This window comes from Malaclemys terrapin, chromosome 15 (genome assembly GCF_027887155.1).
Source record: "Malaclemys terrapin pileata isolate rMalTer1 chromosome 15, rMalTer1.hap1, whole genome shotgun sequence".
Taxonomy (NCBI): Eukaryota; Metazoa; Chordata; order Testudines; family Emydidae; genus Malaclemys; species Malaclemys terrapin.
The window spans coordinates 2,018,668-2,034,582 of record NC_071519.1 but is presented as its reverse complement, the minus strand read 5'-3'; the positions used below and the strand labels follow the sequence as shown (position 1 = coordinate 2,034,582).

The 15,915-nt window shown below is 69.3% G+C and overlaps 1 protein-coding gene across 1 annotated transcript; it reads left to right on the top strand.

The window, feature by feature from the left end:
- Positions 1–3,087: 3,087 nt before the first annotated feature.
- On the top strand, positions 3,088–15,851 carry TFR2 (transferrin receptor 2). The gene is made up of 19 exons (XM_054005397.1): positions 3,088–3,143; positions 4,854–4,903; positions 5,437–5,650; positions 5,963–6,158; positions 6,797–6,937; positions 7,048–7,159; positions 7,916–8,038; positions 8,152–8,268; positions 8,808–8,947; positions 9,023–9,195; positions 9,515–9,634; positions 9,943–10,025; positions 10,559–10,622; positions 11,137–11,204; positions 11,456–11,532; positions 12,148–12,232; positions 12,681–12,908; positions 13,706–13,846; positions 14,656–15,851. The coding sequence occupies exons 2-19, from the start codon at positions 4,871–4,873 to the stop codon at positions 14,896–14,898; spliced, it is 2,358 nt and encodes a 785-aa protein (XP_053861372.1). The 5' UTR covers positions 3,088–3,143; positions 4,854–4,870; the 3' UTR covers positions 14,899–15,851.
- Positions 15,852–15,915: the final 64 nt, after the last annotated feature.

Genomic DNA, 15,915 nt, shown 5'->3' with positions numbered 1-15,915 from the left:
TCCTGCCCCGCCCCAACCGCCACAGCACTCCGCCCCTCCCCCCTCGGACAGCCGCCAATCATCCACCCACTGGACAGCAGACATGGAGCCTCGGGAAAACCTCGTTTGGTGATTGACAGCTGTCAATCATCCTGGAGTCATGGAAGAAAACCTGCTCCTCTTGGGGTGATTGACAGCTGTCAGTCACCCCAAGCCAGAATGCCTGTACTGTCGCCAGCACATCAGAGGAGAAATACGGGGATGATTGACAGCTGCCAATCATCCTGCATTTGCTTTGTGGACTCCCACATGAATAAAGTGGTGGAGGACGAGAATATTGCCACAGGGCAGCTAATGGAAGATTGACAGCTGTCAATCATCCTAGACTGCGGGGAGACAGAGCAGCTGTCCTGGAAGAGGAGAGAGAACTAATGGATTGACGCATGTCACCCGGCCCCGAGTCTGGCACAGACTTCGCTACCGCTCCAGACACGCATCTCAAAGCCGGGCGAGGGGTCCCTGGGTAACCGGCCACTCTGCCCCAGAGGTGGGCGCATCCCAGCGCCGGGTGAGGGGTCCCCGTGTAACCGGCCGCTCCGCCCCAGAGGTGGCCGCATCTCAGCGCCAGGCGAGGGGTCCCCATGTAACCGGCCGCTCCGCCCCAGAGGTGGGCGCATCTCAGCGCCGGGCGAGGGGTCCCCGTGTAACCGGCCGCTCCGCCCCAGAGGTGGGCGCATCTCAGCGCCGGGAGAGGGGTCCCTGGGTAACCGGCCGCCCCGCCCCAGAGGTGGCTGCATCTCAGCGCCGGGCGAGGGGTCACTGGGTAACCGGCCGCCCCGCCCCAGAGGTGGCTGCATCTCAGCGCCGGGTGAGGGGTCCCTGGGTAACCGGCCGCCCCGCCCCAGAGGTGGCTGCATCTCAGCGCCAGGCGAGGGGTCCCCGAGTAACCGGCCACCCCGCCCCAGAGGAGGGCGCGTCTCAGGGCCGGGCGAGGGGTCCCCGTGTAACCGGCCGCTCCGCCCCAGAGGTGGGCGCATCTCAGTGCCGGGAGAGGGGTCCCTGGGTAACCGGCCGCCCCGCCCCAGAGGTGGCTGCATCTCAGCGCCGGGCGAGGGGTCACTGGGTAACTGGCCGCTCCGCCCCAGAGGTGGCTGCATCTCAGCGCCGGACGAGGGGTCCCCGGGTAACCGGCCGCCCCGCCCCAGAGGTGGCTGCGTCTCAGCACCAGGCGAGGGGACCAGGGGGACTGGACTTGCAGGCAGGCATCGCTGAGAGCTGACGAACCCCCGGATGCAAATCTCCGCTGCACTGTTTGAAAGGGCGACGCGGCCAGAGACTTGGAGGCGGCCGACGCGCTGGGGGCCCGGGCCACAGAGTTTATATTTGATATTAAGTTAAGGTGGAAACGATTTCGTGTCTCTCTCGTCTCTGCTAAGGAGGGAGAGGATGGGGCAGGGGCCTGTCCCCTTAGGGGGCGCCAGCTCCCACCTGACCCCAGGGTGGGGACTGCCTCGGAGCCAGGACTCCTGGGTTCTCTCCCTGGCTCTGGGAGGGGAGCGGGGGCTGGTGGGTCAGAGCAGGGGGCTGGGAACCAGGACGCCTGGGTTCTGTCCCATGGTATGACCCATTGTATTGACACTGGGACGGTTTCAGTTTCAATTCCCCCACATACACATAGGATCAAAGCTAAGACCTTGGGATGGCGGTAGGATTTTGGGGGGTGGCTAAACTGCCGAGACCCTGGACCATGAACAACACAGGGGAGGGAGTGTTAATGGGGCGGGAGACCTTGGGGCGGCGGCCCTCCCCTCCCCGCATCCCCAAGCTAGGGAGGGGTAATTCGGGGCAAGGAATGAAAACTGGGGCTGTCTCCGAAACACAGGCCCCTGCCCCACAGCGCCCCCTAGCGCCACCCTGGGGCCAGCCCTGCCTGCCAGGGGAGAGCGCCCCCTGCAGAGCCCCCCACCCCGCTCCCTGCCCCACAGCACCCCCTAGCGCCGCCCTGGGACCAGCCCCGCCTGCCAGGGGAGAGCGCCCCCTGCTGAGCCCCCGCCCCGCTCCCTGCCCCACAGCGCCCCCTAGCGCCGCCCTTGGACCAGCCCCGCCTGCCAGGGGTGAGCGCCCCCTGCAGAGCCCCCCCACGCCCCGCTCCGTGCCCCACAGCGCCCCCTAGTGCCGCATCAGGCCCGGATCCAGGCCCTGTTTGTTTTTCACAAGGCAGAGCCTTGATAAGACCCCAGACTTGGTGGCACCTGGCGGGGGTAGGGGGGGGGAGGGTCTGCCAGGAAACCCTCACCCTTGTCTCAGGCCCCGCCCCTCTTAACCCTTCCCTGCCTGAGCCCCCTGCCTGAGCAGTGACAATCGGAGAGGGCAAAGTACGAGTCCTAAGGGGGGATTAATAAAAACTGCTCCCCCCACATACACACCCCAGAGGTGGCCGTATCTCTGCGCCGGGCGAGGGGACCCCGGGTAACCGGCCGCCCCGCCCCAGAGGTGGCTGAATCTCAGCGCCGGGCGAGGGGTCCCTGGGTAACCGGCTGCCCCGCCCCAGAGGTGGCTGCGTCTCTGCGCCGGGCGAGGGGTCCCCGTGTCACCTGCCGCCCCGCCCCAGAGGTGGGCGTATCTCAGCCATGGGATTTTATTCCATGCTCCGATGCCCTCTACAGGCCACGGACTGGAACATAGAGAGCGACAGCCGGAAACTTCCTTCGTCCTTCTCCTTTTCCCACAGCACGGAGCCCCAAAAGTACCCCCCAGCCAGCCAGTCCCTGCCTGATGCGCCCTGGAGGGGACAGGCCCCTGCCCCATTCCCCGCCCCCCTGAGCCAGCCAGTCCCCGCCCTGGGGCCGGGTGGGAGCCAGCGCCCCCCAGAGGGGACAGGCCCCTGCCCCATTCCCCACCCCCCTGAGCTGGACAGCTGTTGGGGCCACAGCACCCCCTAAGCCTGGTGAGATTTAGGGCTGTGAGGGGAGATCCCCACCCCATTCCCGGCATCACAGGGCCCCCTGGCGTCACCCTGGCGGGGCCCAGGCAGGGCGGGGGCGCTGGACGTGGGTCCTGGCGGGGGAGGGGGGCTGGGTTTCACCGGCGGGTGGGTGGGAGCCCAGGGTTTGTATCAGACACAAACAGCAGCTTGTCAGCTCCCAGCACCCGGCGCCGGCTCCGTGAGTGTCCCTGGGGGGAGGGGGACGGGGGGCCTGTGAGAACCCCATAAACCCCCCACAGCGGCCAGTCCTAGCCCAGCCAGGGGGACTTATGTTTTTCAATGGGCTGTGGGTTGAGAGTGAGGGGCCCCGGTGGGACTGGGGGGGGGCTGCGGGTCGGGAGTGAGGGGCACCAGCAGAGCGGGGGGGGCAGGGCTGGGCTGGCAGGGGCTGCGGGTCGGGAGTGAGGGGCACCGGCAGAGCTGGGGGGGGCAGGGCTGGGCTGGCAGGGGCTGCGGGTCGGGAGTGAGGGGCACCGGCAGAGCTGGGGGGGGGCAGGGCTGGGCTGGCAGGGGCTGCGGGTCGGGAGTGAGGGGCACTGGCAGAGCTGGGGGGGCAGGGCTGGGCTGGCAGGGGCTGCGGGTCGGGAGTGAGGGGCACAGGCAGAGCTGGGGGGGCAGGGCGGGGCTGCGGGTCGGGAGTGAGGGGCACAGGCAGAGCTGGGGGGCGGGCAGGGCCAGTGGCAGGGGCTGCAGGTCGGGAGTGAGGGACCCTGGCGTGGCCAGGGGGGGCCGGTGTGTACGTGACTCTGGGGGACGTGGTATCAGCTCCCAGCCCCACCCCACCCAGCCCTTATCACCCCAGCCAGGCTCCGGCCCATCCCAGGCCCGGGCCCCCCCCAGCCAGCAGCCAGGACCTGGGGCCTCCTGGTCCAGCTTCTCCCTCCCCCCCCGCGCTCCCCTGAGGGGACAGAGGTTGTGGATTCCCCCCCCCCCAATTCCAGGTGCCCTCCCCACCCAATCGCCCCCAAGCTCCCCCCCCAGCCCCTCCTGAGTCCCCCCGCAATATCTCAGCTTGTGTGATCTGGGTGTGGGGGCGGACGGGGCTCAGCCGAGGGGCTCTGCCCCCTGGCCATGGGGCCCGGCCCCCGCTCTGCTCCTTAGTGACCCCGGCAGCCCGGCGCCAGGCAGGCAAATCAATACGTCCCAGCAGCCTTTGCCCCCGGGCCGCCGGGACAAACATTTGGTAACCACTACCCCCCCCCCCGCCCCCCAGCCCTGCCGGTGCCCCTCACTCCCGACCCGCAGCCCCTGCCAGCCCAGCCCTGCCCCCCCAGCTCTGCCGGTGCCCCTCACTCCCGACCCGCAGCCCCTGCCAGCCCGGCCCTGCCCCCCCCAGCTCTGCCGGTGCCCCTCACTCCCGACCCGCAGCCCCTGCCAGCCCAGCCCTGCCCCCCCCAGCTCTGCCGGTGCCCCTCACTCCCGACCCGCAGCCCCTGCCAGCCTGGCCCTGCCCCCTCCAGCTCTGCCGGTGCCCCTCACTCCCGACCCGCAGCCCCTGCCAGCCCAGCCCTGGGCTCCCCCCCAGCTCTGCCGGTGCCCCTCACTCCCGACCCGCAGCCTCTGCCACCGGCCCTGCCCCCCCCAGCTCTACCGGTGCCCCTCACTCCCGACCCGCAGCCTCTGCCACCGGCCCTGCCCCCCCCCCAGCTCTGCCGGTGCCCCTCACTCCCGACACGCAGCCCCCCCAGCCCAGCCCTGCCCCCCCAGCCCTGCCGGTGCCCCTCACTCCCGACACGCAGCCCCCCCAGCCCAGCCCTGGGCTCCCCCAGCTCTGCCGGTGCCCCTCACTCCCGACCCGCAGCCCCTGCTGTTCTGGGGGGGGGGCAGATAAAGGGGAACCCTCCTGGCTCCTCCCTGACCGGCCTCCGGGGCCCATCTCTCTCCCCAGGACGCGAGGAGGCTGCAATGGACACGCTGAGATCCCTGCTCCGCCGTGCGGTAAGGCCGGGCTTTGAATCCTCCCCAACCGTCCACACCCCCCAGCACCCCTCACTCCCAACCCGCAGCCCCCGCTAGCCCAGCCCTGCCCCCTCCCAGCTCTGCCAGTGCCCCTCACTCCCGACCCGCAGCCCCTGCCAGCCCAGCCCTGCCCCCCCCGCCCTGCCAGTGCCCCTCACTCCCGACCCGCAGCCCCTGCCAGCCCAGCCCTGCCCCCCCCGCCCTGCCAGTGCCCCTCACTCCCGACCCGCAGCCCCTGCCAGCCCAGCCCTGCCCCCCCCCGCCCTGCCAGTGCCCCTCACTCCCGACCCGCAGCCCCTGCTAGCCCTGCCCTGCCCCCCCCAGCTCTGCCGGTGCCCCTCACTCCCGACCCGCAGCCCCTGCCAGCCCAGCCCTGACCCCCCCAGCTCTACCGGTGCCCCTCACTCCCGACCCGCAGCCCCTGCCAGCCCAGCCCTGACCCCCCCAGCTCTGCCGGTGCCCCTCACTCCCGACCCGCAGCCCCCTCGCCGTGACCCCCGTCTCCCCCGCAGGGCGGCGAGCGGCCTGGCCGACGCTCCTACACCATCTACCGGAACATGGAGGGACCGGGCGGGGAGGGAGCCGGAGGCCTGGAGCTGAAGGTGGCCGAGGGGGAGGAGCAGACGCTGGCCGGGGACATGGCCGCCTTGGTGACCCCCGGCCCGCGGGACCGGACCAAGGCCCTGACCTATGTGGTGCTCAGTGCCCTGCTCATCTTCACTGTGGGTAAGCTCCTCCCCCGGCCCGATAGCCCCACCCCCTGACTCAGAGCCCCGCCCCTGGCCTGACAGCCCTGCCCTCTGGACAGACAGCTCCGCCCCCTGGCCTGACAGTCCTGCCCTCTGGACAGACAGCTCCGCCCCCTGGCCTGACAGCCCTGCCCTCTGGGCCAGAGCCCCGCCCTCTGGACTGATGGCCCCGACCCTTGGGCTCACAGCGCTGTCTCCCGGACAGGCCCCGCCTACTGCCCGCTAGCCCCGCCCCCTCCCCCGTGCCCATGCCCCCCTGACATGCCCACGCCTGTCTCCCCCCGTGCAGCATTCTTGCTGGGCTACGTGGCCCTGCGGGGCAGCTGCCCATCGTGTGCGGGGCTACGGGGCGACCTGCTGGCCGTGGTGAGTGACGAGGGGGTGGCCGAGGAGTCACCGGGCCCGGGGCCCCCCCTCTACTGGGGCGACCTGAAGGAAATGTTCCAGAAATACCTACGGGAGGAGAGCATCGAGAGCACCCTCCGGTGAGCCCCCCGGCCCCCCCCCCCGAGAACCCCCAGAGCTCCCCAGCCCCCCGAGCCCTTGAGCCCCCCGAGAGCACCCCAGAGCCTCCAGAGAGCCCCACACACACCCCCGGCCCCTCCCAGAGTCCCCCAGAGATCCCCCTCCTCACGGAGACCCCAGCCCCCCCAAGAGCCCCCCAGAGAACCCCCAGCCCCCTGGAGCCCCCCCGGCCCACCCAGAGCCCCCCGAGAGCCCCCTGGCCCCCCAGAGCTCAGCTGAGAGCCCCCCGGTCTCTCAGATCCTCCTGTCCCCCAGAGATCCTCCTTCCTACAGGGACCCCCCTGCCCCACGGGGCTCCCCCCACACCCCATCAAGAAGCCCGCCCCACAGATTTCCCCCCCAACACCCAGAACCACCCTTCACCCCCACCCATCACAGGGTCCTCCCCTCTCTGAGCCCCCAACAGAGACCCCAAATCCCCCTCTGCCATCCTAGCCCCCCACATCTGCCATCCCTCCTCAGAGACCCCCCCCTTCAAAAACACCGGGGACCCCCCTCCCCAGTTCGCCCAGCACGGCTAGAGGGGTGGAGGTTCCAGGGGGGGGTCGTGTGGCCCCAGCTGCCGCCTGACCCCCTCCCCTCTGCTCTTCCCGCCCAGGTGGGTGAGCGAGGGCCCCCACCGCCCCGGCTCGCCCCGCATGGACGCCCTGACCCACAGGGTGCTGGAGAGTTTCACGTCCTACGGGCTGGACCGGGCCTGGACCGACACCCACTACGTGGGGCTGCAGCGTCCGGACAGGTCTGACCGGGAGGTCGGAGGGGGAGATGGGGGGGAGGAGGAGGGAGGAGGCACCCAGGGGCAAAGGTGGGGCCGGGCTGGCTGAGCTCTGACCCCCCCCTCGCCCCCAGGCTGAACCCCAACTTCCTGCATCAGCTGGACCTGCAAGGCGGGGTCCTGGAGAAACTGCCCCTGGAGGACCCCGAGATATACTGCCCCTACAGCGCCCCCGGCAACGCCACGGTAACGCCCCCGGCAACACCCCGCCTCCCCCAGGACCTGCCCCTACAGCGCCCCCGGCAACGCCACGGTAACACCCCCAGCAATGCCCCGCCTCCCCCGGGTCCTACCCCTACGGCGCCGCCGGCAACGCCATGGTAACACCCCTGGCAATGCCCCGCCTCCCCCAGGTCCTGTCCCTACAGTGCCCCCGGCAACGCCATGGTAACACCCCCCGGCAACACCATGGTAACGCCCCTGGGTCCTGCCCCTACAGCGCCCCCGGCAATGCCACGGTAACACCCCCCGGCAACACCCCGCCTCCCTCGGGTCCTGTCCCTACAGCGCCCCTGGCAACGCCACGGTAACACCCCCTGGCAACGCCCCGCCTCCCCCGGGTCCTGCCCCTACTGTGCTCCTGGCAACGCCAGGGTAACGCCCCCAGCAATGCCCCGCCTCCCCCGGGTCCTGCCCCTACAGCACTCCCAGCAACGCCACGGTAACGCCCCCGGGTTCTGCCCCTACAGCCCCCCTGGCAACGCCACGGTAACGCCCCCCGGCAACGCCCCGCCTCCCCCAGGTCATGCCCCTACAGCCCCCTGGCAACGCCATGATAACGCTCCCCGGCAACACCACGGTAATGCCGCCGCGCCCCCTCCTCCCATCCTGCCCCCCATCCCCACTTTGGAGCCTCCCCAGCCCTCTCCCTGCTCCTGGGGGTGTTGCTTTTGGGGGGTGTCCGCCCTCGCCCACGCTCCCCCCACCTATCTGTCTCCCCAGGGGGGGCTGGTCTACGCCAACTACGGGCGCCAGGAGGATTTCGATGTCCTGGGACAGCAGGGAGTGAACCCCCGGGGCCACCTCGTCATCATCAGGGTAGGAGAGATCAGCTATGCGGAGAAGGTGAGCCCGGACGCCTGGGTTCTCTCCCCAGCTCTGGGAGGGAAGTGGGGGCTGGTGGGTTAGAGCAGGGGGGGCTGGGAGCCAGGACTCCTGGGTCTTCTCCTTTCCTCCAGGTGGCGAACGCAGACGCTGCCCAGGCCCGGGGGGTGCTGATCTACCCTGACCCCTGGGACATCCCCCAGGATCCGCGGAAAGCGGGGCTGTCCCAGAACCGGGCGGTTTATGGACACGTGAGTGCCGGCGCGGGGGGGAAGGCGAGGGGGGATCTGCATGGGACCTGGTGGGTGAGGGGATGGGGGGGCCGCTTGCCCTGGGACATGGATCCCCGTTAAGCTAACGGAGCAACTGATTCAGGCCCCGATTAATAATGAATTGAAAGGGTGTTTCATGTAATTCAGGCCCGTCCCGGCCTTTGCGCCACAGGGATCCCTTCACGCTAACAAGCTCTCTCTCTAACGAGCTGACCGGGCCACCATTCACGGGCCTCGGACTCCCGCCTGCGTGCAAATCGGTCCCGCCCCGGGGAGCTCGAACATTAACCCGGGCTTCAACCAAACGAAAGGGCTTCAAAACTGGCTAGCTGATAGATCTCCAGACGTACCTGGAGCCGGGCGCGCTCTGCGGCGGGTGGGGGGTCGGTTCCTGGGGGGCGCGTCTTCCCCGTCTCTCTCCACGACCTGGAAGCAAAGGAATCGAGCTCAGTGGGGCAGGGAGCAGATGGGGCAGGCCCGGCCTCCGTCCCACACCCGCTGTCTCTGCCCCCCGACAGGTTCACATGGGGACCGGCGACCCCTACACCCCTGGCTTCCCCTCCTTCAACCACACCCAGTTCCCCCCAATCCAGTCCTCGGGGCTGCCCCGCATCCCGGCCCACCCCATCAGCGCCAGCACGGCTGCCCGCCTCCTCAGGTAAGTGGGGGAGCCAGGACGCCTGGGTTCTCTCCCCGGCTCTGGGAGGGTCTGACCCCCTCTCCCCCTCACCAGTAAGCTGACAGGGCTGGCCGCCCCACGGGACTGGAAGGGCCGCCTGGCAGACGTCCCGTATCACCTTGGGCCCGGGGACCCAGGCGTCCGGGTGCATCTCCAGGTGAACAACGTGAAGACTCCGACCATGATCAGTAACGTCTTCGGCTGCATCGAGGGGCGATTTGAACCAGGTGAGGCTGGGAGAGGGGACGGGGCGAGAGGGGGGGTTGGAGAGCGGGCGGGGGGAGAATTGATTTGGGGGGGACAGGAAGGGGGCTGGGCTGGGGGGTTGGGTGTGTGGGTTGTAGTGGGGTGGGCGCCTGGGAATGGGGGGCCACAGAGAGGTGGGGGGATCGGGTGGGGGCAGTGGGGCAGAGCGAGAGGTGGGGCTTGTGGGCCTGGGGGAGCTGTGTGGGAACTGAGGGGGAGGCGTGTGGGATGGGGGGATGGGGCTGTCAAGGGGAGGGTCTCCTTTCCCCCTAACCTTGACTCCTCTCTCCTGCCCCACAGATCACTATGTGATCATCGGTGCTCAGCGGGACTCTCTGGGCCCGGGGGCGGCCGGCTCGGGCGTGGGCACGGCCCTGCTGCTCGAGTTAGCCTGGACCTTCTCTGCCATGGTGCGCAACGGTAAGGGGGCGGGGCTGCCACCAGATGGGGCAGGGAGCGCGGCTGGCACCAGCTGGGGCAGGGGGTGGGGCCAGTCCCTCCCTGGAACACCCCTCCCCTGTCATTCCCTCAGTGGCCACTGGGTGGGGACCTCGCTCCCACCAAGAGCAGAGAGGGGAATATTCATCAGCCTGTCGAAAAAGATGGCCTCCTTAAAGGGGTGAGATCAAAGTTCCCCAGGGACCTCAGGACTCCTGGGTTCTCGGGACTGGAGGGGGCGGGAGCTGCCCCTCCCCCCCCGTCCCACATCCGTCCATTTCCCTTCCCAGGCTTCCAGCTCCGCCGCACCCTGCTCTTCGCTAGCTGGGACGCGGAAGACTTTGGCCGGGTCGGCTCCACCGAATGGCTAGAGGTAACCCGGATGCCTGGGTCCCCGCTGCGGGGCTGTGGGGGGGAGGGGGTTCTACCTACAGGGGCCCACCAGTCCCGTCCCCTCCCCCAGCCAAGAGCGCTAGGAGGGGAATGGGGGGGGGTTAGAGCGGGGGGGCTGGAAGCCAGGACTCCTGGGTTCTCTCCCCGGCTCTGGGAGGGGAGTGGGGGCTGGGGGGTCAGAGCAGGGAGGGCTGGGAGCCAGGACTCCTGGGTTCTCTCCCCGGCTCTGGGAGGGGAGTGGGGGCTGGGGGGTCAAAGCAGGGAGGGCTGGGAGCCAGGACTCCTGGGGTCTCTCCCCGGCTCTGGGAGGGGAGTGGGGGCTGGTGGGTTAGAGCAGGGGGGGCCTGGGAGCCAGGACTCCTGGGTTCTCTCCCTGGCGGTCAGGAGGCTCTGGGCTCCCCCTGGTGGTAAGAGGGGGGAATAGCAGCTACCGTCATTGATGAGATGGGGGGCTGCTTACTTTGGACCCCCCACAACTTACCCCCCTGCCCACAAACCTCCCATCCTGACCAGGGGTATCTCAGCATGCTGCACCTCAAAGCCGTGGCCTACATCAGTCTGGACAACGCTGTGCTAGGTACGTGACTGGGGGCCCGGACGCCTGGGTTCTCTCCCCGGCTGTGGGAGGGGAGTGGGAGCTGGTGGGTTAGCGCAGGGGGGCTGGGAGCCCGGACACCTGGGTTCTCTCCCCAGCTCTGGGAGGGGAGTGGGAGCTGGTGGGTTAGAGCAGGCGGGGCTGGGTGCCCGGACACCTGGGTTCTCTCCCCGGCTCTGGGAGGGGAGTGGGAGCTGGTGGGTTAGAGCAGGCGGGGCTGGGTGCCCGGACACCTGGGTTCTCTCCCCAGCTCTGGGAGGGGAGTGGGGCCTGGTGGGTTAGAGGAGGTACTGTCTGCCTCAGTTTCCCCCTCTCTATTATAAACCTAACTCTATGAAGGTCCGTGGGAGGGGGTCACTCTAAGCTTGGGGCTCAGCCCTCAGTGGATGGGGGAAGGGCATGTCAGCCCCCCCAAATTGGGGGGAATCAAGGTTCTATTACTGGACCCCCACCACCCCCACCCTGATGGGTTTCTCTCCCCTCCGCTGAACCTCAGGCGATGACAAATTCTACGCCAAGACCAGCCCCTTGCTGATCAGCCTCATAGAGAGCGTTCTCAAACAGGTGAGGGGTGGCCCCGGATGCCTGGGTTCGCTCCCCAGCTCTGGGAGGGGAGTGGGGGCTGGTGGGTTAGACCAGGGGGGTTGGGAGCCAGGACTTCTGGGTTCTCTCCCCGGCTCTGGGAGGTGAGTGAGGGCCGGGGTGTGTGTGTCAGAGCAGGTGTCAAAGGTCATCAGGCCATATTGACCCCTCTGAGGGTGGAAGGTCGTGGGTTTGAGTTCAAAGGTCACCTGTGACTCCTCCCCCCCCGGCAGGTCGACAGTCCGAACCGCAGCGGCCAGACCCTCTACGAGCAGGTGACGTTCCCGGATCGGCGCTGGGCCAGCGAGGTGTAAGTGGGGCACAGCCCGCGGGGCAACGGCGACCCTTCACCTCTGACCTGTCACCTCCGACCCCTGCCCGTACCCAGCGATGACCCTTCTCCTTTGACCCCTGCCCTTTCTGTGTTGCCCCTCCCCAGTGGTGACCCTTCACCTCTGACCTTAAATACTCTCTACCTTTGCTGACCCCTCACCTTTGACTCTGGTCCCACCCCCTTTTCACGCTGACCCCGCCCACGTGCCGGAGCCGCCCCGGAGCCTGTGCCCCTGTAACGGCGCAGGACTCACCCCGCTGGTCGCTCTGGGGATTGGCTCAGTCAGGCTCCGGGGCGCCCCCTGGGGGTCGTGTCTTGCGCGATGGCCAGGGACCAGGCAGCAAGGGTGCAAAATGGGGCCGGGGGTGGAAGACAAAGCCCCACCTGCGCCTGCCCCACGCTGCTCCCTGGGTGCCGTCCGCCTCCCCTGCTGGGCCGCTCCCTCTAGCCGGGCTGTCCCCGTCCGTCTGGCCCCTAACGAGCTCTGGGGAAGGTTTTGGGGGGGCAGGCCTGGGTGGGACAATGGGGGAACGCCCAATCTCAGCACCCCGCCTTCTCCCTGACTCTGATCCTGCCTCCTGCCCGCCCCAGGATCCGGCCCCTCTCCATGGACAGCAGCGCCTACCCCTTCACTGCCTTCGCGGGGGTCCCGGCCGTGGAGTTCTCCTTCGTCGAGGTGAGAGACCCTGGCAGGGTGCCCCCCAGCCGGGTCAGCACCCCTCACTCCGACCCACAGCCCCTGCTAGCCCGGCCCTGCCCCCCCAGCCGGGTCAGCGCCCCTCACTCCGACCCACAGCCCCTGTTAGCCCGGCCCTGCCCCCCCAGCCGGGTCAGCGCCCCTCACTCCGACCCACAGCCCCTGCTAGCCCGGCCCTGCCCCCCCCAGCTCTGCCGGTGCCCCTCACTCCGACCCACAGCCCCTGCCAGCCCGGCCCTGCCCCCCAGCTCTGCCGGTGCCCCTCACTCCCAACCCGCAGCCCCTGCCAGCCCAGCCCTGCCCCCCCCAGCTCTGCCGGTGCCCCTCACTCCCGACCCGCAGCCCCTGCCAGCCCTGCCCCCCCCAGCTCTGCCGGTGCCCCTCACTCCCAACCCGCAGCCCCCCCCGGTTTACCCTTTCCCCGCAGGACGCCCGCCCCTACCCGTTCCTGCACACCCAGGACGATACCTACGAGAATCTGAACGGGATGCTCTTCGGGCGGCTGCCGGCCGTGGCCAAGTCGGTGGCCGAGATCGTGGGGCAGCTGCTGATCCGCCTGACCCACGACCACCTGGTGCCGCTGGACTTCGGTGCCTACGGAGACGTCCTGCTGCAGCGGATTGCGGAGTTCAACCCCTACAGCAGCGAGCTCAAGGTAGGGGGCTGGGGGGGGGGGGATCCAGCCCCACAGCCACCCTGAGGGGGATCCAGGGTTCCACTGATCTCCCCGGCTCTGGGAGGGGAGTGGGGGCTGGTGGTTAGAGCAGGGGGGCTGGGAGCCAGGACTCCTGGGTTCTCTCCCTGGCTCTGGGACGGGAGTGGGGACTGGTAGGTTACAGCAGGGGGGTTGGGAGCCAGGACTCCTGGGTTCTCTCCCCGGCTCTGGGAGGGGAGTGGGGGCTGGTGGTTAGAGCAGGGGAGCTGGGAGCCAGGACTCCTGGGTTCTCTCCCTGGCTCTGGGAGGGGAGTGGGGACTGGTAGGTTAGAGCAGGGGGGTTGGGAGCCAGGACTCCTGGGTTCTCTCCCCGGCTCTGGGAGGGGAGTGGGGGCTGGTGGTTAGAGCAGGGGGGCTGGGAGCCAGGACTCCTGGGTTCTCTCCCTGGCTCTGGGAGGGGAGTGGGGGCTGGTGGGTTAGAGCAGGGGGGCTGGGAGCCAGGACTCCTGGGTTCTCTCCCCGGCTCTGGGAGGGGAGTGGGGGCTGGTGGGTTAGAGCAGGGGGGGCTGGGAGCCAGGACTCCTGGGTTCTCTCCCCGGCTCTGGGAGGGGAGTGGGGGCTGGTGGGTCAGAGCAGGGGGGCCTGGGAGCCAGGACTCCTGGGTTCTCCCCCCGGCTCTGGGAGGGGTGTGGGGACACAGATCCAGGAGCGTGGAAGTTGGGGGGTTGGAAGGCCCCATGGAGGGATGGGGGCTGGGTTGCGTTCCTCCCCCCATTGATCCCCCCCCCGCCCCACAGAGCCGCGGCCTGACCCTGCAGTGGCTGTACTCGGCCCGGGGCGACTACACGCGGGCGGCCGAGAAGCTGCGCCAGGACATCTACAGCTCGGAGGAGAAGAACGAGCGGCTCAACCGCATGCACAACGTCCGCATCATGAGGGTGAGCTGGGGGGGCTGGGGGGGGCTGGGGGGTTCTGCATCATCCCGCAGCTCCCCCCCTCTTGCATGCACCTCCCCAGCCCCGCTGCCTGCTGTCAGCCGGGAGCATGCGCCTTTGAGCTGCGCGGATGCATGCAATTAGCTGCCGCATGCATTGGCGCATGCATCGGGCCGGGCCCGCGTCGGCGCATGCATCGGACCGGGCCCAGGTCGGCGCGTGCATCGGGCCTGGCCCGTGTCGGCGCGTGCATCGGACCGGGCCCAGGTCGGCGCGTGCATCGGACCGGGCCCGTGTCGGCGCGTGCATCGGGCCTGGCCCGTGTCGGAGCGTGCATCGGACCGGGCCCAGGTCGGCGCGTGCATCGGACCGGGCCCAGGTCGGCGCGTGCATCGGGCCTGGCCCGTGTCGGCGCGTGCATCGGACCGGGCCCCGGTCGGCGCATGCATCGGGCCTGCCCCGCGTCGGCGCATGCATCGGACCGGGCCCCGGTCGGCGCATGCATCGGACCGGGCCCAGGTCGGCGCGTGCATCGGGCCTGGCCCGTGTCGGCACGTGCATCGGACCGGGCCCCGGTCGGCGCATGCATCGGACCTGGCCCGCGTCGGCGCGTGCATCGGACCTGGCCCAGGTCAGCGCATACATCGGACCTGGCCCGCGTCGGCGCATGCATCGGACCGGGCCCAGGTCAGCGCATGCATCGGGCCTGGCCCGCGTCGGCGCATGCCCGCCTGCTGCCTCTTGCCTGCATCCCCTGCTGCATTTCTGGGGGGTCAGACTCTGCTAAGCACCCCTCCTTCTTCCCCCCCCAGGTGGAGTTCTATTTCCTGTCCCCCTACGCAGCGGCTACGGAGACCCCCTTCCGGCACGTGCTGCTCGGGCGGGGGCCCCACACGCTGCAGGCGTTGCTGGAGCACCTGCGGCTGCTGCGGGAGGCCCCCGAGCGCTTTGACGAGGGGCGGTTCCGGCGCCAGCTGGCCCTGGCCACCTGGACCCTGCAGGGGGCGGCCAACGCTCTGAGCGGGGAGGTCTGGGACGTCGACATCAACTTCTGAGCCCTCCGCCCCAGCGCCCCACTCCCCTGGGTGCCCCCGATGGCTTCCCTCCCCCCATCCCCTGGATCACCCCGTCCAGCCTCCCTCCAGGGCCTCACCCCACTGAACCCCCAAATATCCCCCCTGTGCAGCCCTTCCCCCAAATCTCTGCCCCCCCTCTCCTGCATCCCCCTTCCTTGTCTCCATCTCCCCCCCCAGAGGGACCCTGTGTTTCTCCTAGGCCCCCAGACAAGCACCCAAGGGGCACCCCTTTCCCTGCCCCCCCATTCCCGCTGCCCCCCCCATTAATTTATCAGTGGCAGCGCCCACTATAAATGGTTTCGTTTATTGCTAGGCGATAGATTTAATTTAACCCTTTGTCGGAAGCACCAGCTTCTATAGCCCCACCCCCCGTGACCAATGGACAGGCAGCATCACCGGGAACCAATCACAGGCCGGCTCCCCAACACGGTCCTGCCCCACCCCCAGTACCCCCAAAAAATCCATCACCAGCTGCAGCCTCGGGCACCAGGACTCCTGGGTTCTCTCCCCGGCTCTGGGAGGGGAGTGGGGGCTGGTGGTTAAAGCAGGGGGGTCTGGGAGCCAGGACTCCTGGGTTCTCTCCCTGGCTCTGGGAGGGGAATGGGGGCTGGTGGGTTAGAGCGGGGGGGCTGGGAGCCAGGACTCCTGGGTTCTCTCCCCGGCTTTGGGAGGGGAGTGGGGCTGGTGGGTTAGAACAGGGGGGCTGGGAGCCAGGACTCCTGGGTTCTCTCCCCGGCTCTGGGAGGGGAGCGGGGGCTGGTGGTTAGAGCAGGGGGGGCTGGGAGCCTGGACGCCTGGGTTCCTACTCTACCTCGTCTATCTCTGCACCTTATTTCCCCCTGCCCTAATGTAGGGGGGGGTCCCCTCGGGCCAGGGCCAGCCGGGCAGGTCCCCCCCCAGAGCCTGAAAGCTCAATAAAAATGGATGCTGCAGCTGCGTTTGTCTATTTCCAGGGGCCCCCAGCCCCCAGGTTTCCTTGGCTCAGGGGGGCGGGGA

Coding starts and splice junctions, on each gene's coding strand:
- TFR2 (XM_054005397.1), top strand. CDS start 4,871: ATGGACACGCTGAGATCCCTGCTCCGCCGTGCG. Junction 4,904..5,436: donor GATCCCTGCTCCGCCGTGCG/GTAAGGCCGGGC, acceptor TCTCCCCCGCAG/GGCGGCGAGCGGCCTGGCCG. Junction 8,948..9,022: donor ACGGCTGCCCGCCTCCTCAG/GTAAGTGGGGGA, acceptor CCCCCTCACCAG/TAAGCTGACAGGGCTGGCCG.